The sequence below is a fragment of the Vulpes vulpes genome, chromosome 12, assembly GCF_048418805.1.
Source record: "Vulpes vulpes isolate BD-2025 chromosome 12, VulVul3, whole genome shotgun sequence".
NCBI lineage: Eukaryota > Metazoa > Chordata > Mammalia > Carnivora > Canidae > Vulpes > Vulpes vulpes.
In genome coordinates this window covers 51800144-51827207 of record NC_132791.1, presented here as the reverse complement: position 1 = coordinate 51827207, position 27064 = coordinate 51800144, and the positions used below count along the sequence as shown (strand labels likewise).

Genomic DNA, 27064 nt, shown 5'->3' with positions numbered 1-27064 from the left:
AGAAGAAAGAAGGAGAAGGAGAAGGAGAAGAAGAAGAAGAAGAAGAAGAAGAAGAAGAAGAAGAAGAAGAAAGAAGAAGAAGAAGAAGAAAGAAGGAGAAGGAGAAGAAGAAGAAGAAGAAAGAAGAAGAAGAAGAAGAAGAAGAAGAAGAAGAAGAAAGGAGGAGAAGGAGAAGGAGAGAGAAGAGAGAAGGAGAAGGAGGAGAAGAAGAAGAAGAAGAAGAAGAAGAAAGGAGGAGAAGGAGAAGGAGAGAGAAGAGAGAAGGAGAAGGAGGAGAAGAAGAAGAAGAAGAAGAAGAAAGGAGGAGAAGGAGAAGGAGAGAGAAGAGAGAAGGAGAAGGAGAAGAAGAAGAAGAAGAAGAAGAAGAAGAAGAAGAAGAAGAAGAAGAAGAAGAAGAAGAAAGAAGGAGAAGGAGAAGAAGAAGAAGAAGAAGAAGAAGAAGAAAGAAGGAGAAGGAGAAGAAGAAAGAAGGAGAAGAAGAAAGAAGGAGAAGGAGAAGAAGAAGAAGAAGAAAAGAAGAAGAAGAAGAAAGAAGAAGGAGAAGAAGAAGAAAGGAGGAGAAGAAGAAAGAGGGAGAAGAAGGAGAAGGAGAAGGAGAAGAAGAAGAAGAAGAAGAAGAAGAAGAAGAAAGAAGGAGAAGGAGAAGAAGAAGAATTAGAAGAAGAAGAAGAAGAAGAAGAAGAAGAAGAAGAAGAAGAAGAAGAAAGAAGGAGAAGGAGAAGAAGAAAGAAGGAGAAGAAGGAGAAGAAGGAGAAGGAGAAGAAGAAGAAGAAGAGAAGAAGAAGAAGAAAGAAGAAGGAGAAGAAGAAGAAAGGAGAAGGAGAAGAAGAAAGGAGAAGGAGAAGAAGAAAGAAGGAGAAGGAGAAGGAGAAGGAGAAGGAGAAGGAGAAGAAGAAGAAAGAAGAAAGGCAAGAAGGGCAAGAAGAAGAGCAAGAGCCCCGCTAGGGACCTCCTCCCTGTTTTGCCCAGCCCAGCAGATGGAGTGGTAGGCAAAGGCCGTCCAGTCATCAGGTAGTCAGAACGGTCGGAACACTGCTTCTCCACCCAAGTGCCAGAGGACTGATGGTTCTGAGCCCGGCCCTACAGAGAAGCGGGGGTGGAGCAAAGCTCGCGCTGCTCTCCAAACAGCTCCGTGCCCCTGCCATCTGCTGCCAGGCAGTCAGGAGAGACAGCAGCATTGCCGAGCTCCGTCCAGAAGCTGTCAGAGCTGTGTTCATGCGCAGTGGGGCCCTTAGGCGCACAGCGGCTTCCATCAGCGCTAAGAGGTCTTCAGCGGCGCGCAGCACGCAGTGGGGCTCGCGGAGGTTCTCAGGAGTGACGTCCGCGGAATCCGCACACTCCCCGCCGCCCCGACCCCGGGACCCGAACGCCGCTCTCTCATAGGCCGGGGCTCTCCCCGCCGCCCCGCCCCCGGGATCCGAACGCCGCTCTCTCATAGGCCGGGGCTCTCCCCGCCGCCCCGACCCCGGGACCCGAACGCCGCTCTCTCATAGGCCGGGGCTCTCCCCGCCGCCCCGCCCCCGGGATCCGAACGCCGCTCTCTCATAGGCCGGGGCTCCCCCGGCGCCCCGCCCCGCGCTTCGGCCCCGCCCCCGCCCCCGCGCCCGGTTTGACGAGTCGTCACCCCGCGGTGTGCAAGTGGTGCTTCCTGCTGGCGGCTGAGGCTTGGTGCGTTTCCTCCTCCCGCGCGGGGCTCTGGAGGTAATCGGAGGGAGATCTGGAGGCCTTGCCGGGCCCAAGAGGCAGAGGAAAGGGAGGCAGGGGTGGGCCTACCGTTTGCAGGAGGGGCCGCAGGCCGAGGCCCGTACTGCTGATTTTTACTCTCCTCAGGTGACCCGAGGCGCTTCCTGAGGTCACCCCCTATTCCTTGTCCCTAAATCAAAGCCTTAACGGTCTTTCTGGTTCCCCGCCTATTTTGGTTCAGGAACTTATTTGCGACCGTGATGCAAACTGTGAACCGTTTTCGCAGTAGAATATACCCACACAACTGAACACGACGTTCTGTATCAGATTTCAAGAGATCGAGGACTTCTGACACGTCGGGGAATCTCATGTTGAGACCTAAGCCTGCTACCAACACTTTTGCCTATTCAGACATAATCCAGGCGTTAAATTTTGTACATAAACGTATATTGTTATATATATGACTACCATTTGTTGAGTGCCATTGCTTCCTCGAATAAAACTTAGGCCTTTTTCATTCCTCCCAAATTGAGAGATGATCAGTGTTTGACCGTCCTTTTTTTTTTTCCTGCGATAAGACTGAAAATGATATCAGATGGTAGCTACAATTATGGGTATAGAGTTGTTGAATCAGTGGGTTGTACGTCTGAAACAAATGTAACATTGTGTGTCAGCTACACTCAATCTGAAGACTAGGACCCACTCCCAAAGTTAATAGTGGTTCCTCATGCAGTTAATTTTTTTTTTTAAGATTTTATTTTATTCGGGATCCCTGGGTGGCGCAGCGGTTTGGCGCCTGCCTTTGGCCCAGGGCGTGATCCTGGAGACCCGGGATCGAATCCCACGTCGGGCTCCCGGTGCATGGAGCCTGCTTCTCCCTCTGCCTGTGTCTCTGCCTCTCTCTCTCTGTGACTATCATAAATAAATAAAAATAAAAATAAATTAAAAAAAAGATTTTATTTTATTCATTCATAAGAAACAGAGGCAGAGAGAAAGGCAGAGGGAGAAGCAGGCTTCCCATCGGGCGGTGGGATCACAACCTGAGCCAAAGGCAGGCGCTCAACCACTGAGCCACTTGGGTGCCCCCATGCAGTTATTTTTTTAGAGTTCTCTATTTTTTTTTTTCCTCTTTGGCTTTGCCTTTTTTTTTTTTTTTAATTTTTATTGGTGTTCAATTTACCAACATATAGAAAAACACCCAGTGCTCATCCCGTCAAGTGTCCACCTCAGTGCCCGTCACCTATTCCCCTCCAACACCCGCCCTCCTCCCCTTCCACCACCCCTAGTTCGTTTCCCCGAGTTAGGAGTCTTTATGTTGTCTCCCTTCCTGATATTTCCCAACATTTCTTTTCCCTTCCTTTATATTCCCTTTCACTATTATTTATATTCCCCAAATGAATGAGAACATACACTGTTTGTCCTTCTCTGATTGACTTATTTCACTCAGCATAATACCCTCCAGTTCCATCCACGTTGAAGCAAATGGTGGGTATTTGTCGTTTCTAATGGCTGAGTAATATTCCATTGTATACATAGACCACATCTTCTTTATCCATTCATCTTTCGATGGACACCGAGGCTCCTTCCACAGTTTGGCTATTGTGGCCATTGCTGATAGAAACATCGGGGTGCAGGAGAGTTCTCTATTTTTTTAAAAGATTATTTATTTTAGAGCGCACGCCTGCAGGGTGCAAGAGAGAAAGGGGGGGAGGGGGAGGCAGAGAGAGAGAGAGAGAGAGAGAGAGAGAGAGAGAGAAGCAAGCTACCTGCTGAGCGTGGAGCCTGATCCCAAGACCCTGAGATGATGACCTGAGCCAAAACCAGGAATTGGAGGCTTAACCCACTGCTCCACCCAGGTGCCCCCATCCTACTGTTATTCATAAGTAAGGCACTAATGGAGTTGAACTGGTTTTGTTACCCCATTGTGATGTCCAAACCCCTTCCTCTGCTAAACTGTCTTAACAGTATGTTTCTCGGCTACAGTTAAAGGGTGTGTGTTTTCCAGGAAAATATACTAATTTACTTAATCTAGAGAATCTGTTCAGCAAAACAGTTGGCTAGAGGCAGTGCCTTGAGTCCAGTAATTTGTTTTTATGGAGGTGTCACAGATGTGTCTCAGGTGGCAGAACTTGATGCAGGCCTTAAAGGTGAAAAGTTTGGATAAGGCAGGTGTGGGGCATTGCAGGTGAGAGAAATGAAGGCAAGAGGGCTCTTGTATTGGGCCAGGTGCAGGGCATAAAGACGATTAGGAGGTACAAGCTTCTAGTTTAAAAATAACAAAGTCACAGAGATGAAAAGGACAGTATAAGGAATATAGGCAATATCATAATAACGTATGGTGACAGATGGTGACGATATTTACTGTGGCGAGCATTAAGTAATGTATAGAATTGTCAAGTCAGTATGCTGTACACCTGAAACTAACATTGTATGCTACTTTAAGTTTTTTAAAAATTTTATTAATATTTATATTTTTCAAGATTTTGAGAGAGAGAGAGAGAGAGAACACATGAGCAGAAGGGAGGGGCACAGGGAGAGGAAGAAGCCACCCACGGAGCAGAGAGCTCAAGGTGAGACTGGATCCCAGGACTCTAGAATCATGACCTGAGCCAAAGGCAGATGCTTAACCGACCGAGACACCCAGGGATCCTATTTTTTTATTTTAGAGAAAGAGGGAACATGTGCGTGTTTCCAAGCTAGGGGAGGAGCAGAGGGAAAGAATCCTGAAACACCCACCCTGATGAGCACAGAGCCCAAAGCAGGGCTTGATCCCAGGAACCTGAGATCATGATCTGAGCCGAAATCGTCAGTTTCTTCACCCACTGAGCCACGTAGGTGCCCCAAATTTTTTTTAAGTCCTTAGAATAGACAAAAGTCAACTTGATTTTCTCCAGACTGTATTCAGTCTGGTATGGCTTCTCAGTCAAGAGCTACATCTAGACAGACTTAAACCCAAACCCAAGTGCTAGGAGAACCATAAAGGTGGTGCTGTAACTTGGTAATGTTTGTAATCTCTCTAGTTTCTGAAATTTTGCTAATCCCAGATCAAATGGGAGTACAATTCCATTACTGAATTTCACCTTTAGTTGCTTTTTGCTCAAGAAAGCAGTGAACATGGAATCCCTGGGTGGCTCAGTGGTTTGGTGCCTGGCTTCAGCCCCTTCAGCTTAAAAAAAGAAAGCAGTGAACAAAAATCTCCATTTTGACTCCTGTTACCTGTAACTCACCTCCAATTATTTCTTCTTGAAAGCTCATGAGTTTATTTTTGCAACATAAAAGAGCTTGTTTGTAGTGGCATGTTGCCATCACTGAAATTAGTGACTTTAATAAACATCTTAAGTAACTCCTCAAATCAAAAACCCATATTCCAAAGCAAGGCTTACTCTATATCCTAAGTAATAGCCAGAAAATTATTGACCCTGATGTCAAATTTATTTTGTAATTTTCATTTACTTTTTTTTTTTTAAGATTTTATTTATTCATGAGAATACACAGAGAGGAGAGAGAGGCAGAGACACAGGCAGAGGAAGAAGCAGGCTCCATACAGGGAGCCTGACGTGGGACTCAATCCCAGGGCTCCAGGATCACGCCCTGGGCTGAAGGAGGCGCTAAACCGCTGAGCCACCCAGGCTGCCCCAATTACTTATTTTTAAAGATTTTTATTTATTTGAGAGAGAGAGAGAGCGCTCAAGCAAGCGCGGGGGGGGGGGGGGGGGGTTGGCGGGAAGGGGCAGACAGTGAAGCTGAGTGTGGAGCTGACACAGGGCTCTATTCCAGTACCCTGGGATCATGAACTGAGCCAAAGCCAGACGTTTGATTGAGCCACCCAGGTGCCCATAATTTTTATTTTTTTAAGTTTAAGTCTATCCAACATGGGACTCAAACTCACAAACGCCTGAGATCAAGAGTTACATGCTCCTCGGACTGAGCCAGCCAGGTACCCCCTTAATGTCTAATTTTAAGTAAATCGAGATAAGAGGCCCTGGCCTTTGTTGGTGGGCAGCAGGGCTGCCCATGTTTTAGGACTTCTAAAAAGTTTTTAAGCAGTGTCCTACCTTTCTAAAAACAGTGGCCACCACCCAAAAGCCTTCATTTACATTCACATTGTTTCTTGGGGTTAGGGTCCCTATTCCCAACAAGGTGTTTCATGTTCTGCAGGGGTCTGTGACTCTTGAAGGACTTGGACCTTTGGTACAAATATCAGATAGTCTAGCTGAAGATGACATAGCAAAATTCAAGAAAATGAGCTAAATAAACGATATCATTTACTTCACATTGTCCCTTCATTGCTCACTATTTCTATCTTCTTGTTAGTTTCAACTCAACAAATCATTTGAGTCCAGAGGTAAATCTATTTGATGGACTGTAATAGAATCATGATTGCTTGTGTTAAAAGAGCTAGCCCAAAGCTTGTTGTCATTCTGCACATTGTTAGTGGGAAAGGTTAAAGATAGGAAGGATTGAATCTCAAAAGTAGCTCAGTATTCCTTACCAAAATGATTTTTTTCTTCACTGATGAACCAATGATCATTTAGTGTTATTAGTATTTAGTATTCTTATATCACTGTTTCTGCTAAATGAAAAATCCACGTATTCTCGCATCAGAAAAACCTGAGAAGCTTGTTAATGATTCAGGTTCCTGCCCTCCACCCTAGATCTACCAAATCATGATCTTTGATAGGATTACTTTTTTCTTTTGTAAGAAAAACCTTTCCAGGAGGGGCTCCTAGCTGGCTTAGTCAGAACATGTGATACTCTTGATCTCAGGGGTCATGAGTTCAAGCCTCACACTGGATATAGAGTTTTTGTAAAAAATAAAATCTTAGGAGATTCTGATGCATACTAAAGCTAGAGAACTATGATGTAGATAAAAGCAACGGGTTGCCTGATTTTTCACATTTCAGCCGAGTCAACATCGTACCAGTCATACTTCAGTTTGTCCTTAAGTTGTTTTCAGGCAAAATGAGGATTTGGTACTTAAGCAGATTGTTCAGAACCTCTGTACAAATGGAAAGTTCTATTACCTTCATAATTTCCAAGTCTAAGAAATTTCCAGTGAGCAAAATGAAAATTATAGTTGGATGATAAAAATGGAACTTGACACTAGAGTTTTTCAAAGACCGTGTTAGCATTTATTTTTCTACTCCTGACACTCGAATTCATAGGGGGTGAATGATAATAGAACATAATCAAAATAACATAAAAACACAATTCAAGAACCTTTCACCATCTATCATAGCTGTTCTTTGTAAAATACATAAAGGTAAACAAACATCTTTATATAAATTATACTTAACAATCTGTATACACTGTAAAACCATTGTTAAAATTCACACTAAGATGCTAGTGCAAGCAGCAGTGTACAAAAGTGCAAACAAGGTTAATGACGAAAAACTTACACTGACTTACCACTTCCGCATACTCTGCGTTCAAATACTGAAGGCCTCACCACAGAAAACACTTTGATCACTTTTAAAGAAACATGACTACATTCACCCTGAGCGCTCTCACCTCAGTATGGCAACTGATGATGAGTTCAGGTTACGAGCAGCACCAGGGAATAGAGAAACCCATGTGAAGTTGGCCATTCTGATGTGCCCACACTTGATAAAACAATTCCAAAGACCTCTTGAATGTCAAAAGCTGTAGAACTATCTTTTACCCCAAAATATTTGAAACTGAAATTAAATCGAATTCTTCCTCCCTCATTTAAAATGCATGCTGAAGAAGAATTCATCCACTCCAATGCAGCTTTTCCAAAAATAACTGCATGAAACCACTCAAAAAGGCTTTGCTATAAAATGGCCCTAAAATCTATTTGGAGCAAGGATGCTCCTGAAACAAAGTTTACTTTGGATAAATTTGCTCACTCTAATTACTTTTGATTCTCTTTAAAAGTGTGGTCAAATCCCTGAACAATTGGTCAGTGGTATTAAATGCATGTTATTTAATGTTCTAAATTTTGAGGACAAAAATGAGTTGGTTCAGAGCTACATCTTCAATAGACTCTGTAGATTCCCTTCATTCTTTTTATCCAGGGGTGGTGTGGGAGTGTGAGAGGGGATGGTTCCAGGGTTCAGAAGTGGAAACTTGGTTTTAACAAAATCCCACTTTCCACGGAGGCACAGTCCTATATTCCAAGATTTGTTTGTTGGTTAAAAAGCACTAATTTGCATTTCAAAAGAACAATGATGGAAGCCATCCCCTTGTAGCGTTAGGAATTAATTGAAGATACACTGTTTTCTGAACTCTTATATTTATAGCAAAAAAAATTAAAAGGTTTATAGAGAACCTTTAATTTATCATTAATTTTGCATTAAGGAATTTTTATTTGTTAATCTCTATGTTTTCATGCTTTCTTGGAGATTTTTTGAAGCTTCAACTTTTACATAGGTTTAAAATGATCTAAGCAATATACTCTAAAATGAACACAAGATACTTTGAGAGCATTCCCTCCATATTAGCTCTTCTCATTGTACTCTGGTCAAAATTTATTTGGCAATATTCCCTTGTGAATTTTATTCACATAACTATCAAGACTGAAATGCCACACTGAATCACAACCAGTAGTTTCATAACATGTAAACCTTGCAAGTAGTTTATGTGCTGGAAAGCACTAGGAAGTGTGAGCTGGTTCAAAACTAAGGAAAAGAAACACTACTATAAACCACAATAAGTGTGTCTATATACACAGGCACACAAAACTAAACTTTACATCTGCGAAGGCAATATCTGAACTCATACATCTTTGGCACTCAGAGATACTGGGTCAACCAAGCCAATGGTGAAGAATATTTTTTCATGTATTTTAGAAAATGTCTGGCCCCAATTAAAAAAAAAAAAATGCTATGCTCTCCATCCTAAAAATTCACTGAGATAAAGACAAACCAGAACCAATTTAAAACATTACCCAAAAGTATATAATAGCAGGCCCTGAAAGAGGTATGGGGTTAAAGGTTTCATTAAAATGAAAAATGTGGTCTGAGATCTTGTCTTTTAGAGTTTTACACTAAAGATTCTAAAACCTCTTTTGAGCAGTGCCTGATTTATATGGAATCCAATCTTGCCTTGTGTACATTTTCACACCTTATGGTAGAAGGTAGAAAATTAACCTATGTCTGCAATGCTACCATTTACCCCCAGAATATTGCACAGGTGCACCCACTTGCACAGGCACAGAGAGAGTACATATTTTCCCTGTGTTTCTATTGTTTCTTGCCATCTTCTTAATAGGCCTCTCTAGGAAGGGGAACAGTGACTCAGTGTATGTGCCTGGAGGAGCTGGAAGAGTGAGATAGTAAGCCCAATATCTAGAGCCCATCTCCCTGGAGCTGGAACTGGGGGTGGGGAAAGCCGGCTGCTGCTAAGTGCAGCTTCATTTCTGAATGCTCAGGCCATAAGAATCTTAAATCATTGGGAAAATATCCACAGTTTAGCTGTGGTACACAACTGACTTTGTTTCTTTGATCTCACTGTCAGAATCAGAATGAGAATTCTGGAGTGATGTATTTTGTATCACAAAGAATTTTTCCTTTATACCAATTTATGACACAAATAATTAACTTCTCAATATCATAGTATAAGGAAATACTTGAAGAAAAGGCATGTCCTTATAGGAGCTCAAGACAGATACCAACAACGAGAGGCAGTTACTTTTAATAAAGCCTAGTTCTGTTTAGTCAGGATATTAGAAGTACTTGATTTTTTTATTTAAGTAATCTCTACACCCAATGTGGGGCTTGAACTCACAACCCCAAGATCAAGAGTCACATGTTTCACCAAATGAGCCAGTCAGGTGCCCCTAGAAGTGAGTATCTGAACCCCATGTGGCAGAATAAACCAAAAGGTTGATAGGTCATTTCCTCCTTTTTCCATGATGCTACCAATGATTCTAAGCAGGGAAGATGCTCTTATTTTCATTTGAAAGGAAGCTTAAGGTGAAACAGAAGAGCCATATTACTAAAACCAAAGGTCACGTTGAAATGACCTTGCTAGTTTAGCTAACTGGTAAGTCCTTCCAGTTATATCCCTCAATCCTTGTGTATCTCAGACATTCCATTATTGATGACGGAAAGAACTAGAATAACTGATTTGGAAAACAGCTAAAGAAAACACTAATTCTGATACTGAAAGTATTCTTGATGGAACTGGAGCAATCTATTTGCAATGGAATTGGTTAAATATATTATAAAATCCTGGTTTATAACCAAGAGAGAACTAACTCTTAAGTTTGAGTCTTTAAAAAAATACACGCTTGGCACTTAGCTTTCAGCTTATTTTAGTAATCATGGGAATCTCAGAATTTCATGGGAAAAAAAGAACTCAATTTCTTAGAAGGTTAAAGTGCTTTAAAAGCTAACTAAAATGTTAGTCTACCAGTGAGGCTTGCACACACTATCACATGGTAAGTATTATTTCTAAAACCAAAGCATTGGTGCTATATAAAGAGCTGAGAGCAGTTAAGAAAATTGAACACAGCATTCATTTATTTCTACTGAGAAATAAAATATGCTAGATAATGCAAAAGAGCTATAGGACAGGACCAGAATCCCCACACAGCTCAGTGACAACTGAAGCAGAACAGGCATCCTTTCTCCTCACACATGCAGGCCTCCACAATGAAACTATGCACAAGGTGCTACTTGTTGCTTGCCCTGGGAATACCATTATGTAAAAGGAACTGAGGAGTACCTCTAAATGTGAGGAGACTGCTGCCTGTCACTACTTTTGGGGAAAAGGCACAAATGACCAAACCAGGCACCAAAAAGTTTGGAACACTTCAGAATCTGACAACTGGAACAGGGCCTATCAAACCCCAGATTAACTTTGTGTTGTACCAGAAGATGTGCTTTTCTTCAGAAGACCGATCTCACAGAAATGAGGATGTGGACCCCATCAGCACTAACAATAGTAGCATTACTGTTACAAATACACATGATTCAGAGATAAATGTGGTATAAGGTACAACCATATGCAACTTTTCTTCTGGTAAATGCAAAAGCCTCTAGAGACTTAAACATTATCCTAAAAAATTCTGAAGTGGTCTCCTTTCCCCACAACCCCCTCATATGTATGTTATTAAATACTCAAAATTTCAGAGGACACTAGCTAGATAAGACACATTAAAATGAGACATCTGCCCAACAAGGATGCCAAACATCAGGGTGTGTTTTATTGCATGACGTTTGCATAAGAAAAAATATTATTGAAAACTGTAAGGCATCATGCAATCATCAATAAGCTAATTATTAACTGTACACTTAAGATAGGTGGACATATCTAAAATTTAAAAACTAGTTCCAAAATAGTACATAAAAATTTAACATGATGAGCTTTTAAACATGGTTTATATTTGTAGCTTCACATTGTTAAAAAGTGCTTCAAATGTACTGCTGGAAAGTTGTTCTTTATAAATGGCACTGGGGGAAATGTCAGATATTAAACTGTATAAACTAATTATTTTTAAGGAATTAGAAAGCTAACGTGATATTCAAACTTACTTGAATCAGTTTTCAATTTCCACTCAAATTAAGTTGATATAATATTAATAATCTAAAAAACATGTTTTCTAACCAACAAAAGTCTATTGAATTCAAGTTATGCATGTTGAATGATCAAATCTCTGAGTAGGCCTGAATGGTGAGACCTGGAACCGATGCAAGTGGCTGTTAATCAATGTACTGTGCCATCCAACGGAAACCTTCTCCATAACCTTGCCTTTTGAGCACGCTGCACATGAAAACTTCTAAGGGTCGGGCATTCAGTTCTTTCAGAGATACATTGCCCTAGAAAGGAAGAGAGACATTATATTATGATGGATGACCCCTTTTTTAAATAAAAGCTCCACTTTACAGCCGAATGCAGCTTCTACATCTCAGAACAAAGGGTAACTGTGCTAAGCCTTGGGTGTTGGGCAGACAAGTCTCTTAGACACACAGGAAACCTCCTTCTCTCAGTAGAAAGAGGGGAATTTGTGAGGCACACAAGAATGAAAATAATCTTTGACTTAGGAAAAATTTTAAGTCACCCAAGCTGGCTTCACTAATATTTTTTTTTTTTTTTAATTTATTTATGATAGTCACACAGAGAGAGAGAGAGAGAGGCAGAGACATAGGCAGAGGGAGAAGCAGGCTCCAAGCACTGGGAGCCCGACATGGGACTCGATCCCGGATCTCCAGGATCGCGCCCTGGGCCAAAGGCAGGCGCCAAACCGCTGCACCACCCAGGGATCCCCTATTTTTTAAAAATATATTTTATTTATTTATTTATTTATTTGTTTGTTTGTTTGTTTGTTTATTTGTTTATTTATTCATGAGAGACGGGGGGTGGGGGAGAGAGAGAGGGGCAGAGACATAGGCAGAGGGAAAAGCAGGCTCTATGCAGGGAGCCCGATGTGGGATTCGATCCCAGGACTCCAGGATCACGCCCTGAGCTGAAAGCAGATGCTTAACCACAGAGCCACCCAGGCGTCCCAGCTTCACTAATATTAAAGACAAAACTTTCTGAGTAGGTTTATGATTAACAAGGTATTTTCTAAAAATGGGGAGTTGACTTACTGAAAAGAAGCCACAGAAAAATAGCTTAAAGTCTACCCTAACATCAGAGTCTCCTATCAAAGAATGCAGTATATTTCTCTACTCTCAAAATATATATATATAAGCCAAGGAAATTTTGTTTGAAAACTGAAAATTTTCAATACTAAGGTCCCTCCCCCCAAACAATACTAGTAAAAATGAATGCAAAAAATAATGCATTTTGAAGCTTATCATAAAGTATTATGTTCAGGGATGCCTGGGTGGCTCAGTTAAGCCTCTGCCTTCGTCTCAGGTTATGATCCCAGTGGCCCGGGACTGAGACCCATGTAGGGCTCCCGGCTCTGCTTCTCCCTCTCCCACTGCCCCTCCCCCTGCTCATGCGCTAGCTCTCACTCTCTCAGATAAGTAATATCTTTTATCTTTTATCTCTCTCAGATAAGTAATATCTTTTTTTAAAAAGTATTCAGAAAATCTACAAACATTCCTATGTTCAAATTTACATTTTATTTACATCTTTGATGAATTCAGGGCCTATACACTACTGGAATGCTTAAACATTTAAGTATATTATTTGGTGGCTAATTCTGAAAACTTTGAAAGCTTTCATTTGATTTCCCATAAGCATGAGCTTTGACATTTTTGTTATCCCCAAGAAAAGGTTTCATTCAGTGGCAGAAAGAAAACAACATGAAAATATTTTAAAAGACCCAAAGACTATACAAATGAGTATTTAAGAAAAAATACTAATAATGGGCATATGTAGTTGGAAAATAGTAATTTAAAAAGATATTTGGAAAAAAAAAAAAAAATAAATAAATAAATAAAAAGATATTTGGCTGTACACTGGAAACTAATGCTACATGTCAGTTATACCTCAATTAAAAACAAAGGAAGACCACCAGTTGGACTAACCACCATGATTACTGTTAGCACTAGTATTGGAATAATCTATTTCAGAAGATAAAAATAAGTAAGACATTAAAAGACTCATGCTATTGAATGAAATAGTCACAGTAGTAAAAAAAAATTAAAAATAAAAAATTATTTACCTTTCCTGTTGTCTGACCATATAAACCAAACATCTCTCGTAACCTCTCTTCACTGATGGCTTCAGGTCTGTCAATCTTATTCCCAAGAATCAGTATAGGCACATTAGCAATGGTTTCATCTGTCATTAGTGACTGAAACAAAACAAAACACAAGATGTTGATATGAAACTGTCTAAAGAGCTCAATAATACAATATACCAAATGAGTATCAAGGACTCATTCTCTATCATTATGTCAGTTTTGCCAAGTATCTCTGGCAAACTTTTCCTACATTTAAAGTAAGCTCAGGAGCACCTCACTGGCTCAGTCAGTAGAGTACGCAACTCCTCATCTGGCAGCTGGGAGTTTGAGCTGCAAGCTGGGTATAGAGAGGAGTTAAAAAAAAAAAAAAAAGCTCAAGGAAACTGTAAGACTGTAAGCTCAATCTTTCTGTTTCCCTACAGCTCCTGTAAATGCTCAACTCTGCTTACTCTGTGAATCACTAAGGGACTCTAAAATACCTTGAAGGTGAGCAGACCTGGTTTCAATTCTAGTTCTACTGCTTATGAATTGTCACATCTTGGACAGATAAGCCTCAATAAAGTTCAAAGATAATTTGGTATAGTACCACCTACCTTATGGAGTTGATTTGAGAATTAAAAGAGTTGATATACACGTGCCTGGCACAAAGTAGGTAGTTAGGAATTCCCTGACCTTGTTCCATGACCACAGAACCTACCTGGACTTTCCCACATGAACAATTATTTGTTTGCCTGCTCTGGGCAGAGGCATGGTCAGATCAAATCACTGCTTGTTGCTGTGGTCTCAGATCTAGCCCTGGCCTTCCTGGTTGATCCAGAGCCTCTTTACAAAGAATCTGACCTGGGAGAGGGGATGAGAAGTGGCTACATGTGCCCCTACTCTCTTGGAAGTGGTGACAAAGAGAGTATGTTATATCATTTCAGGTTCTGGCCAACTCCTGAAGAATATAGCATCTAGGATGGCCAGGGACTCAAGACCAAGCCATTGCAGGTATGCGGCAGACATGAAATAGACTACAAAGGCACACCGTACAGAGTGAGCTTAGGTCTTCAGGAAGAAAGTCTGTATTAGTATGTCCTTAATAGCTACAACTACTCCAAGCTACTGTCTTTGTATTCTAAGTGGAGTAATCACTGAGCTCCATAAATTGCTAGGAGTTATATCAGAAACTGCACAAAAGCTGCACTCTGATACCTAGATCTCCAACCTATTTCCTCAAGCTTACCAGAGTGATTCAGCTATGTTTAGTTTTAGTTAACTTACATCAAGTTCTTCTTTTGATTCTAACAGCCTTTCATGGTCTGCACAATCCACCAGAAATACAATGCCATTGATAGCAGGAAGGTAGTTTTTCCACACTCTTCGAGCTAACAAAAACAATCAGGAGTTAGATTTTATTTGCTGGTCAAACCTAGCAGATAAGGTTTGATGGAAGAGTCCAACAAGATATCAAGTATAATTATCCCTTAGTGGCTACCACTTCACTATATACTCAAGTTAATCTTTAACCCAGGGTTGCCAAATCTTTCCAGAAGACCAAGGAAGGCTTTCCTTGATGGGAACAAGTCAAATATTTTACTCTGCCCCAATTCTCCCAAGTTCAAACTGGAATTATTATTTGCTACCAATGGACGATGATACACATTAAGTTCACTGAATGACTATTTTAAAATTTTATTTATTTATATGCAGTATTTGTTTTTTGACATTTCAAGTTTATCAGTTTTTTTTGCCACTGATATATTCGGAGTCAGTGAAAGAGAAAATTAGTGGGTACAGATTTGTTAAGTTAAAAATAAAAGCAAACTGTTATAACAGAAATTAACTAAGGTCAATGAAACCATTAGGGTAATTTTTTTCCAAGACATTATTTTTAGAAAAGTTTGAGGGGTGCCTTAGGGGTAGGCAACTTTTTTCTGACTTCAGTTTTATATCTTAAATATAACACAGAAATTAAGTCTCAGACAAACTGTATTAGGTTCCAGTTCTCTAACCATTAAACTCTGGAAAGTACTTCATATATATTTCAAAGAATGATTATGTCTCAAGTGTGCATTCACTAACCACAACTACTCAAAATCTTTTCAACTCCTTGTCATAGGGCCCTGAAGGTGGGTTACCTGTGTGCAGATGGGGATAGCATGAGCAAAAGCACAGAGTGGGGAGCACACCAAGGTTTGGTTTGGTTGGAGTACAGAGAATAGGAAAGGGAGGAGTGGAAATTAAATAAAGTGGGATCAGATTACAAGGATCCCAAACGCCACATCAATGAGTTTGGCTTCCATGTTGTAGGTCAGCCATTGAAGGTTTTTAATACAGAACAGTAACATCATAATATGATTATGACAATCAGTGAGATGTGGATTGGAGCAGAAAATAGAGGCTAAATTTTGCTTACATGCTTTACACCAAAAGCAATTCAGAGTTAAATTGCTCAGGAGTATTATGAAAATCACTTTGGTTTAAAGCTTATCTGGTGGTAATAATTCTTTTTTAGTTTAGTCTGGCTTTCCTTTAATAGAATGAGATTTCACGCACAGGAAAATAATAACCACATTTTTATTAAGCTAATTAAAATAAAGCAACTATAAGAGTAATAGTATCTTACCTTGAACATGTCCACCCAAATCAAAAGTTGTAAAGGTCATGCCAGCAATGGTTAATTCTTCTGAAGCTAAATAATAATATAAAATATTTTTACAACAAGAAAATCAGATATCCATTCATGGTTATGTACTGCTATTTAATGTTTGACTGACTTTAACTGCAAATAAGTTCAAATCAAACATTTAGGAATTGATAAAAGAATGTTGTAATTAGATATTCTCTAGTTTATATTGACAACATAACACAAATAATGGTAATATTCTCGAATTCACTATCCATCACAAATCTGACATTCATTTTTCCTTCTCTATTTCCCCTGCTGAAAATACTAACTATTCAGATAACCATTTGGTGTGAATTCAAGTAACTGCTGCAATCTAATAATTTTTCTGATAATGCATCTTAGGTGATACCAGGAAAATAATTTTCTCCCATGCCTGTCATATTAGCAAGGGACAGTCTTTAGTGACACAGTTGCAATACAAATTTTTTGCCATGATTTCTTCAAATTTTTTTCTGCTCCCTCCCTTCTTCTTCTAGGACTTCAAGTATAGGTTGGCTGGACTGCTTAGTATTGTCCCACAAGTCACTGAGTATCTGTTCTTTTAAGTTCACTGGTCTTTCCTTCTGTAGTACTAGCACTATTTTGCTGTTAATCCTATGTAATGAAAATCTCATTTCAGTCATTATACTTTTCATTTCTAGAAGTTCGACTTGGTTCTGTCTTCTATATTCCATTTCTTTCCTCATTCTGTTCATGTTTTCCTTCAGTCCTTGAGCACATTCATCATAGCTCTTTTGGCATCCTCATCTGCTAATTCCATCATCTTAGTCCCTTCTGAGTCTGTTTCTACTGATTTTTCTCCTGGCTGTGGATCACACTATCTTGCTTCTTTGCATGCCTTCTAATTTTTTACTAGATGCTGGATTTTGTTGTAGTCTTTTGATGTAAAGTGAACTTTGTTCTGGCAGGCAGTTCAACTGCTTTCAGATCAGTTTTTAAGTTTCATTAGGTTACAATAGCCTTTACAGGTACTTCAGCCCCATTACTAAGGTATGATCCTTCTGGAGTCTCTATTGAACGCCTTATGTATCCAACCAGATCTCTCCCTTCTGGCTGGTGGGAACATGAATGATTCCTGGGCCCAGTGAGCTCTGAGAATTATTTGGTTAACAACTCTGCTACAATTACTCTTTCTCCAGAAAGTATTCCTTAACTGGCCATGGGGAGTTTTACCCTCTGCATAGATTGGTATTTAGCCATGAACATTTTTGCAGTTCTTTGTGTATCGAGCTTCTTCCTCTTTAGTACTATGCCAAGCAAATTCGCATCACTTCAGTCTCCCTTTATTCTGGTCTCTGTCTCCTCAACTCAGCAAGACCACTGTCTTATGTTTGGGTTTCTTCTCCCTGCACCATGGTCCGAAGATGACCTCCTCTGTGATAAAACTTGAATAAAGAAAGGTTTGTTTTCCTTCTTTCAGGAATTGTAGTCCTGTGCTATTGTCCAGTTCTGAAAATAGTATATATGTTTGTCCAGTTCTCTAGCTGCTTACAGTAGGAGGGTAATTCCAGATGCTCTTACTGCCCCACAGCCAAAAGCAGAAGTCCCCTACAATTATAATGAAAGGTTCAGTGTAATTTTAACTATTCATAACAATTGTTGAGGCCCCAGAGTAGTTTCTTGTTAAAACATTCTTCATGTAGGGGTGCTTGGGTGGCTCAGTCAGTTAAGCATCTGGCTTTGGCTCAGGTCATGATCCTGGGGTCCTGGGATCAAGCCCCATATTTCGCTCCCCCCCCTCCCTGCCTCCCCCTCGTGTTCTCTCACTTGAATAAATAAATAAAATATTTTTAAAAGTATATTTTAAAATATATTTTAAAACATATTTTATTTATTTATTCATGAGAGACACAGAGAGAAAGGCAGAGACATAGGCAGAGGGAGAAGCTGGCTCCCCACAGGGAGTCCAAAGCAGGACCCGATCCCAGGACCCCAGGATCACGACCCGAGCCAAAGGCAGATGCTCAACCACTGGGCCACCCAGGTGCCCCAAATAAGTAAAATCTTGTTTTTTTGTTTTTTTTTTTAGATTTATTTATTTATTCATCCAGAGAGAGCGAAGAGAGAGGCAGAGACACAGGCAGAGGGAGAAGCAGGCTCCCTGCAGGAAGCCCGATGTGGGACTCGATCCTGGGTCCCCAGGATCACACCCCGGGCCACAGGTGGCGCCAAACCGCTGCGCCACCAGGGCTGCCCCAAATAAGTAAAATCTTAAAAACAATTTGTGTTCAAATGTGTTCCTTTCCATAAGGAAAATATAATGCTTGGTTAAAATCCCTAGTATACTCCCTGTTTTATAAAAAGTCCAGTTTCATTAAGATACAGAAAACTTAATATTCCAGGGAGTTTGCCCCTTCCCAGTCACTGTCCATTCCCAGAAGTAATCTGAATTCTATCACCACAGGCTTGTTGTGCCTGTTCTAGAATTTCATATAAATGATACCATACAATATGTAACTTTTTGTGACCAGCTTCTTCCAAGCAGCATAATAATATATACTATATTTAACAGTCATTCTTCTTTCTTGTTGAACAGTGTTTCATTATTTATCCTTTTTTTTTTTTTTTTTTTTTTAATGAGTATCTGAGCTGTTTCTAGTTTGGGGCTATTACAAACAAAGCTGGTATAACATTCTTGTACAAGGATTTCGGTGAACATATGTTTTTCATTTCTCCTTGATAAATACTTAGCAATGGAACTGCCAGATCATAGGGAAGATATATAGTAACTTTTCACATATGCTTTTGATTAATGAAAAATGTAAGATAAAATGTGAGATGCAGGAAAGTTGAGATGACAACTGTTTTGTGCCACTGCTTTTACTCCTAGTATTTCAAACAATGTGTGACATAAAGTAGGTGCTCAATAAATATTTGATGAATAAATAAAGGAGAGCAACATCAAAAATTTAAAAGTGGGGGTGCCTGGCTGGCTCAGTCCATAGAGCATGCAACTCTTGATCTCAGGGTTGTATACTGGAACCCTGTATTGGGTGTACATTACTTAAAAATAAGATCTTAAGAAAAAAATTTTTTTTAATTTTTTAAGGATTTCATTTATTTATTTATAAAAATATATTTATTTTTTAAGATTTTGTTTATTTATTCATGACAGACACAGAGAGCGAGGCAGAGACACAGGCAGAGGGAGAAGCAGGCTCCATGCAGGAAGCCTGACGTGGGACTAGATCCTGCGTCTCCAGGATCACACCCTGGGCTGAAGGCGGCGCTAAACCGCTGAGCCACCCGGGCTATCCTCATTTATTTATTTGAGAGAAAGAGTGAGCGGCATAGAAAGAGGGAGAAGCAGACTCTCCACTGAGCAGGGAGCCAATGTGGGGCTTGATTCCAGGACTCTGGGATCATGACCTGAGCCAAACGCAGCCACTTAACAGGCTAAGCCACCCAGGCACCCCTAAAAAAATGCTTTTAAATTGATTTCACCTAATACAATACCACTTTGTAGTTTCTTCCAATTGTTTAGGCACACAATTTATATACTCAATTTCACCATGATCATTTTTTAATAGTATTGTTCTTGTATCAGAATCTTATTTGCCAAGCCCTATTCTTCTAATATAAAAAAAAAATTTATCAATTTTATGAAATCTTCCCTTTCCAACTTCACTAAGAGCTCTATCAATAAAATGATACATGGTTTTTGTTGTTCTCCTTCCCTGTTCTCTGAATAGTGAATTAAATAACTATCATATTATCTACTTTTTGGTCCAGTGCTCAATTTTACACTCATTATTAAGGCCACAGTCATTTTTTCACAGTTAATTTGTGGATTAACTTGTTTTTAAACTCTATGCCTAAAAATATATAATTAAAAAACAAAACAGAACTTTAAGTCTACTTGATTCATAGTCTTTGCAAGTGAAAGTAAGGTCACAGGTATTTTTCACAGGTATTTATAAGTTAGGCTTCTGTTCTAATAATTTTGTCACTTTAACATTTACTTTTTTGAACAGTATTATGACATAACTTTATATACTGGATGGTATGTATTAAGTGAGTTACAGAGTCAGTATTAAGTATTAATGTCTTTCAGGTAGTCTTTCTTTTTTCTTTTCTTTTCTTTTTTTTTTTTTTTAAAGATTTTTATTTATTCATGAGAGACACACACAGAGAGAGAAAGAGAGACAGAGATACAGGCAGAGGGAGAAGCAGGCTCCATGCAGGGAGTCCCCCTCGATCCCGGGACTCTAGGATCATGCCCTGGGCCAAAGGCAGGTGCTAAACTGCTGAGCCACCCAGGGATCCCCTCAGGTAGTCTTTCTTAAAGAAACCACAGTAAATTATCTTTCAAATTGTTCTAAAGCTTTCTTTTCTTTTTTTTTTTTTTTTAAGATTTTATTTATTCATAAGAGACACACACAGGGAGAGGCAGAGACACAGGCAGAGGGAGAAGCAGGCTCCATGCAGGGAGCCCGATGTGGGACTTGATCTGGGGACTCTAGGATCACAGCCTGAGGCGAAGGCAGATGCTCCACTGCTGAGCCACCCAGGCATCCCTGTTCTAAAGCTTTCTATAAATGTATCAGTATGTGCCGTTTTTTTTTTTTTTAATTATTCTACAGTCTTTGTATCAGATACTGTTGAGGTTTCTCTGAGTAGAAAATAACTGGTTAATAAATTGAGAGTTACCAGCAAAGTGTAAGACTATATAACCTGTCCACTGAATAAACATTAAAAGTACACTTTTAAAACCTGAAAGAAACTGAAGTTATCTGAACAAGGTAATGGTGACTATTTATAGCCTAAGTAGTATTTGGTTGGATAGACCTCAATCATGTTATAATCCCTGAGACAGTAACTTTAATTCCTCTAGCTGGAGAAGGGTGTACTAATTGATAAGATAGGAGTATTATTTCAAGATCTATATATACTCCCAGGGAGTGGAGTGTGTCAGCTATGATTTATTATAGTATTTGAAGACTAGGTCAAATCATAATTTATTCACCAAAAAACCCCACCAAAAAACAAAAAGTTTTTGGTTAGTGCCTATGAAGTGGTATCACTTGATAATGTAATATGTTGTATGTGGGAATATACTTACTGGGATGTAACGTGGGGACATGTTGTCCAAGTCTGTCATCTTTTAGCATGTGTAGCAATGTTGTTTTTCCTGCATTATCCAATCCAAGAAATACCAATTTACCGGTTTTCTTATATAATCCTGTAGAGTAAGAGCTATGATTAGTCAAAATTCTGACAGAGATTATCCAAACAAAAGACTTTGAATAAAAGAATAATTTAACATTTACAGTTAGTTATTTAGATACCTTTCCTAATTATTCTAGATTTTTTTAATAAAGAAACACCTTTTGAACTTTAAGATTTTATAAATTGCTTGAAAAAGTCTGGATTTCTATTCTAGTTTTAGTTTTGAAGAGTTATTCTATATCATGATTTGTTAATTCACATCATCTTATTTTTTTATCTTTTTTTTTACATCATTTTAAAACTAAATTTCGTCCCAGTCACTAAATGTGTTACCTAAACTTGTCTGCAATACCACAATGCTGATTCCCTTTACAATTTAGTGATAAATATCAATGTCCTCTACTAGAGAAACATTGATAAAATACTTGACATCATGTATTTATGAAGCTAGACCAAAAGGAAAATTAAGGAGATTTTCCATAGGCAAAAATAAATTAAGCAGTTTTGACAATAAAAATCATAGTGAGTTTTTTCAATAAAATGCTTAGGTCATTGTCAAATTTCCCTGAGAATACAGTTAAACTATTCACAGGATTGCATAAAACTAAAGCAGCAACAAAGAAACCAAGCACATAATTTTGGATGTATCAAGCAAGTACTAGTACAGGAAGTGACAGAAAAAAAGAACACTGACCAATATAGTAGTTTGGAATTTCCTGTGAAATTCCAAGTTGAGCTTTATTTTATTTTTTTAAAGATTTATTTATTCATGAGAGACACAGAGAGAGAGAGGCAGAGACACAGGCAGAGCGAGAAGCAGGCTCCTCAAGAGGAGCCTGATGCAGGACTCGATCCCAGGACCCTGGGATAACACCCTGAGTCGAAGGCAGACACTCAACCACTGAGCCACCCAGGCATCCCTATTTTTTTTAAAAGGCTTTTTTTCAGAGCAGTTTTAGGTTTACAACAAAACTGACAGGATGGTACAGAGATTTCCAAAGTACCCCTTGTCCCCACACATATATAGCCTCCCCCTTATCAACATCACTCACAAAAATGGTACATTTTTAACCAGCAATGAATCTACACTGATACATCATAATCACTCAGTTACCTTAAGGCTCACTTGGTTTGTATATTCTGTATTTTGACACACATATAAGGACATAAATCCATCATTATAATTATCATACAAAGTATTTTCATTGCCCTAAAAATCCTGTATGCTCCGCCTATTCTTCCCACCCTGTCCCCACTCCCCAGCATCCACTCATCTTTTTACTGTCTCCATATTTCTGCCTTTTTGCCTTGTCAGAATGTCATATAGTTGTAATCAGTACGTAGCCTTGTAAGATTTGGCTTCTTTCACTTAGTAATATGCATTTAAGCTTCCTCCATGTCTTCCTCCATGGCTTGATAGCTCATTTCTTTTTAGTGCTAAATAATGCTCCACTGTCTGGATGAACCAGTTTATTTATCCATTCACCTACTGAAGGATATCTTGGTTCCTTCCAAGTTTTGTCAATTATAAATGAAGCTGCTATAAAACATCAATATGCAGGTTCATGTGTGGACCTACCAAGGAGCACACCTGCTGGATTATATGGTGAGAGTATGTCTAGTTTTGTAAGAAATCCCCCAATCTTCCAAAGTGTCTGTACCATTTTGCATTCCCAGCAGTGAATGAACATTCTTGCTGCTCCACATCCTTGTCAGTTTCTGGTGTTGTCAACATCTAGCTTTTGAAAATTCTTTTTTTTCTTTTAACTTTATTTATTTATTCATGAGACACACACACACACACACACACACACACACACACACACACACAGAATGAGAGAGAGAGGCAGAGGGAGAGGGAGAAGCAGGCTCCATGCAGGGAGCCCGACGTGGGACTCGATCCCCGGTCTCCAGGATCATGCCCTGGGTTGAAGGCGGCGCTAAACCGCTGAGCCACCCGGGCTGCCCTAGCTTTTGAAAATTCTAAGAGGTATGTGAGGGCAACCTGGGTGGCTCAGCGGTTTAGCGCCGCCTTCAGCCCAGGGTGTAATCCTGGAGAACCAGGATCAAGTCCCAAGTCGGGTTCCCAGCATGAAGACTGCTTTTCCCTCTGCCTGTGTCTCTGCCTCTCTCTGTCTGTGCCTCATGAATAAATAAATAAAATCTTAAAAAAAAAAAAAAAAAAAAAGAGGTATGTGGTAATACTGAACTTTATGTTTCATGTGTTTAATTGTCAACACCCATGGAATTACATGAGGACTGGGACATAATAGCAAGCCCAAAATATATTTAATCAATCAATGAATGAACTTTTAAAGATTTTAGGTGTTGTAATTCAGGCTACCTATGTTTTAATAAGTTCATGCCAAAATAACACGTAATTCTTTATCCACATTGAACCTTAAGAAGTAAATTGTAGGATGTCCTAATCTTTTGATCACCCAGTGACCAAGAGTTTTGATCCTAAGGGCAGGATTGTTTTCCATATTTACTTGAGCTGGGATACTACATTTCTTATTTAATCATGAATTGTGACTAATAATTTTTTATACATTTCTTTTTAAGATTTTATTTATTTATTTGAGAGAGAAAGAGCACAACCAGGGGGAGCAGCAGAGGGAGAGGGAAAAGCATGCTCTCTGCTAAGTAGGTGGCTACATGTGGGGTTCAATCCTAGGACCCTGCAATCATGACCTGAGCTGAAGGCAGACACTTAACTGACTGAGCCATCCAGGTGCCCTGACATTTCTATTTCTTAAAACGTTTCTACACAGATTGTTTTCAACCAGTGCAATCACAATCAATCTTGCTATCCTTTTAAGTAGTAAAAGTGCACTAGATAAGATTCCAAAAGGAACACCTAGAACGTTTAAACTTTAATCTTTCAAGTGAGTTGGACTAAATTCTTATTTTGTGATAGGCACTGTTAAGCAAACTGCTACACATTATTTAATCTTGAAAATAATTCTTTGAAGTAAACATTATCTTCTTTTTTACAGATGGAAACAAAGGCTCAGAGTTAAACTTGCTCAAATGCTGAAGTTAGATCTGAGATTTAAAACCATGCCTGATGCCAAAGCTTTGGTTTATTTCATTTCTCTACACTGCCTCCTAGTATTAGTCCTATTAACCTTTTGCTCCTGCTTATGCGGCAATTTATTTTGCTCTTTCAACATAGTTCAGCATAGATTAGTATTTCTATAAACTGAGATATAGATACCAACTTGTTACAACTAAGGTTATCCCAGTATAATGAAATTGAAAATGTTTATTTCTGACTCAATTGTTGCAAATTGTAACAAAATATCTCGGTCTGATAAAAAAAAAATATATATATTTTTTAAAGATTTTATTTATTCATGAGAGATGCAGAGACACAGGCAGGGAGAGAAGCAGGCTCCACGTAGAGAGCCCGATGTGGGACTCAATCGTGGGACTCAATCCTGGGACTCCAGGATCACGGCCTGGGCCAAAGGCAGGTGCTAAACCGCTGAGCCACCCAGGTGTCCCTGGTCTGATAAAAATATTAAAGAATTCTTGAGGAGGTAGTGTAGAGAGATCTGATATTTGACCTGTGGTAGAGTGACAGTATAAAATGTGAGGAATTTTAAAAAGGAAAAAAAAGAAACCTTGTTTTTTAAAAATGTGCAAACATTGAGGTCCAAATAAGATATAAAAATAGATCGACAAAATTTGATCTTACATTTTTATCCTTTTAATATGTAGTAATCAAACAAAATGTGTATTTTCCAAGCAAAATTTATTTCCTTTGTTAAGATGTTGTGGAAAAAGAACTATTTATATAGGAGATAATAATTCCTAAGTACGGTTGTGGCCAGTTAGGAATTATGTTGACAACTCTGTAATTATATGAAATGCTTCTCTTTGTTCCAGTTCAAGATGATGATTACATGGAGACTAAACTTAGGGCATGATTTGAAAATAGGAGACTGGAAATATCTTCATTAACTACTACAATAATAAAATTGTGTACGTTGTAACATAAAAGTTAATCAAAAGCTTGTTTCACTGGAAAATGTGAGAAGAGTATTAAGAGAATGAGATGCTAAGATTTTTCCTCTTTAAAAATATAAAGAAAACAAAATCTATAAAGAGAGGAAAATCTCTAGTCAGAATTGCTGGGTATACAAGTCTCATTTAGAAGATGATATGCTGGGCAGCCGGGGTGGCTCAGCGGTTTAGTGCCGCCTTCAGCCCAGGCTGTGATCCTGGAGACCTGGGATCGAGTCCCACGTCAGGCTCCCTGCATGGAGCCTGTTTCTCCCTCTGCCTGTGTCTCTGTGTCTCTGCCTCTCTCTCTCTCTCTCTCTCTCTCTCTCTCTCATGAATAAATAAAATCTTAAAAAAAAAAAAAAGAAGATGATATGCTGCCAGTTATGATATGCAAGGCACTTTATGGAAGTGCGTTTTATAATAACAAAAATAATGCAGAGAATCCTGCGAGGATTAAATGAGATAAGGTATCTAAAAGCACTTAGGTAAACTGGCTAATCAAAGGTAGCTATTCCTGTAAATAATATTCCTATCAACAACCTTAAGGTGTAGGAATTATTTTTAATTTACAGATAAGGAAACAAAGCTAAGGCGGAGAAAGTAATGTACCCAAGATTACATAATTAAAAGGGATACAACGAGTAACTGAACACATTTGTATGATTTCAAAGCCCACATTGGGTTCTATATAAAGAAGCTTCAGACAAATAAGCACTTTATTTAAGTAGGAATAAATGGGATAACAGTAGAGAAAAAAGGGCCAACATTACCTAAAAACTGTAGAACACTGCTGAAACCACTGTAAATCCAGTCAAATATGAAGGACATATCCAAATCTTACAGGGTCTGGAAAAGAAAGAGTTTTGAATTCAGTAGTCAACATTAAACACCTACAATATTAAACATGAACTCTGAGTAAAAAATCCTACAACAACCTTACTATAAGTAGTTAGCCATTTTTAACCAGGGTGATCTAATCGGACATAGATTGATGCATAAAAAACAAAATGCCATTAAAATACAAACTAGTGGGGTGCCTGGCTGGCTTGGTTGGAAGAAGATGTGACTCTTGACCTTAGGGTTCTCAGTTCAATCCTCATGTTGGGTGTGGAGCTTACATAAAAAAAGAAAAGAAAGACAAAAAAGTAAAAGATTTCTTTCCATTTTTAAGAAAACAAACTAAAATAATTTTTTTAATTTAAAAAAAAAGGAACTAGAGACCATTCTTTGCCAGTCAGAGTAGCAAACACGAAAATTAATTGTAACAGCCAGAACTGGAAAAGATGTGGTAAGAGAAGCAGTTAGTGGCAGTATAAATTGGTACAAATCTTTTTTTTTTAACTTTTTTTTTTTTTTTTTTTTTAATTTATGATAGTCACACAGAGAGTGAGAGAGAGAGGCAGAGACACAGGCAGAGGGAGAAGCAGGCTCCATGCACCGGGAGCCCGACGTGGGATTCGATCCCGGGTCTCCAGGATCGTGCCCTGGGCCAAAGGCAGGCGCTAAACCGCTGCACCACCCAGGGATCCTGGTACAAATCTTTTTAACAATTAATTCAGCAGTAACATGTTAGTTATACTGTTTGACCCAAGAATTTTACTTTAAAGTTAATTAATTAATTTTACGTAAGCTCCACGCCCACTGTGGAGCCTAATGTGGGGCTTTAACTCACAACCCTGAGATCCATGCCTGAGCTGAGATGAGGAGTCGGGTGGCCACCAAGAATCTACTTTTAGAAATTCTCCTAAATAGGGACATTTTTTATGTATAAAGATGTTATTCAAAGCATTATGTAGGAAAAATTTTGGAAATAATCTGTATTCAACAGTAAGTTAAATGAAATATATGTGATCAACCTATAACAGATTTACCAAAACCTTAGAATAGGGGAAGAAGTGCAAAAAGATGTAAAAAGAAGTTTA

At 39.0% G+C, this 27064-nt stretch overlaps 1 protein-coding gene and 1 long non-coding RNA gene across 3 annotated transcripts in view; one reads left to right on the top strand and one right to left on the bottom strand.

The window, feature by feature from the left end:
- Window positions 1–1600: 1600 nt before the first annotated feature.
- LOC112917049 (uncharacterized) lies at window positions 1601–18180 on the top strand. 2 transcript variants are annotated; one of them, XR_011995580.1, is made up of 5 exons: window positions 1614–1701; window positions 4164–4253; window positions 13711–13774; window positions 14212–14278; window positions 17989–18180. It is a non-coding gene; the product is annotated as an uncharacterized lncRNA (long non-coding RNA). The 2 variants fall into 2 exon arrangements; XR_011995579.1 differs by lacking the exon at window positions 4164–4253 and having other exon boundaries at window positions 1601–1701.
- SAR1B (secretion associated Ras related GTPase 1B) overlaps window positions 6793–27064 on the bottom strand; it is a 30241-nt gene continuing 9969 nt past the window's right edge. Inside the window, exons 2-7 of the mRNA XM_025994889.2 lie at window positions 25913–25988; window positions 21022–21141; window positions 15897–15962; window positions 14552–14655; window positions 13268–13399; window positions 6793–11468 (exon numbers count right to left, since the gene is read on the bottom strand). Of these exons, the coding sequence (XP_025850674.1) occupies window positions 11352–11468; window positions 13268–13399; window positions 14552–14655; window positions 15897–15962; window positions 21022–21141; window positions 25913–25970 (597 nt within the window). The 5' untranslated portion in view covers window positions 25971–25988 and the 3' untranslated portion in view covers window positions 6793–11351. The remainder of the gene's footprint in view (window positions 11469–13267; window positions 13400–14551; window positions 14656–15896; window positions 15963–21021; window positions 21142–25912; window positions 25989–27064) is intronic.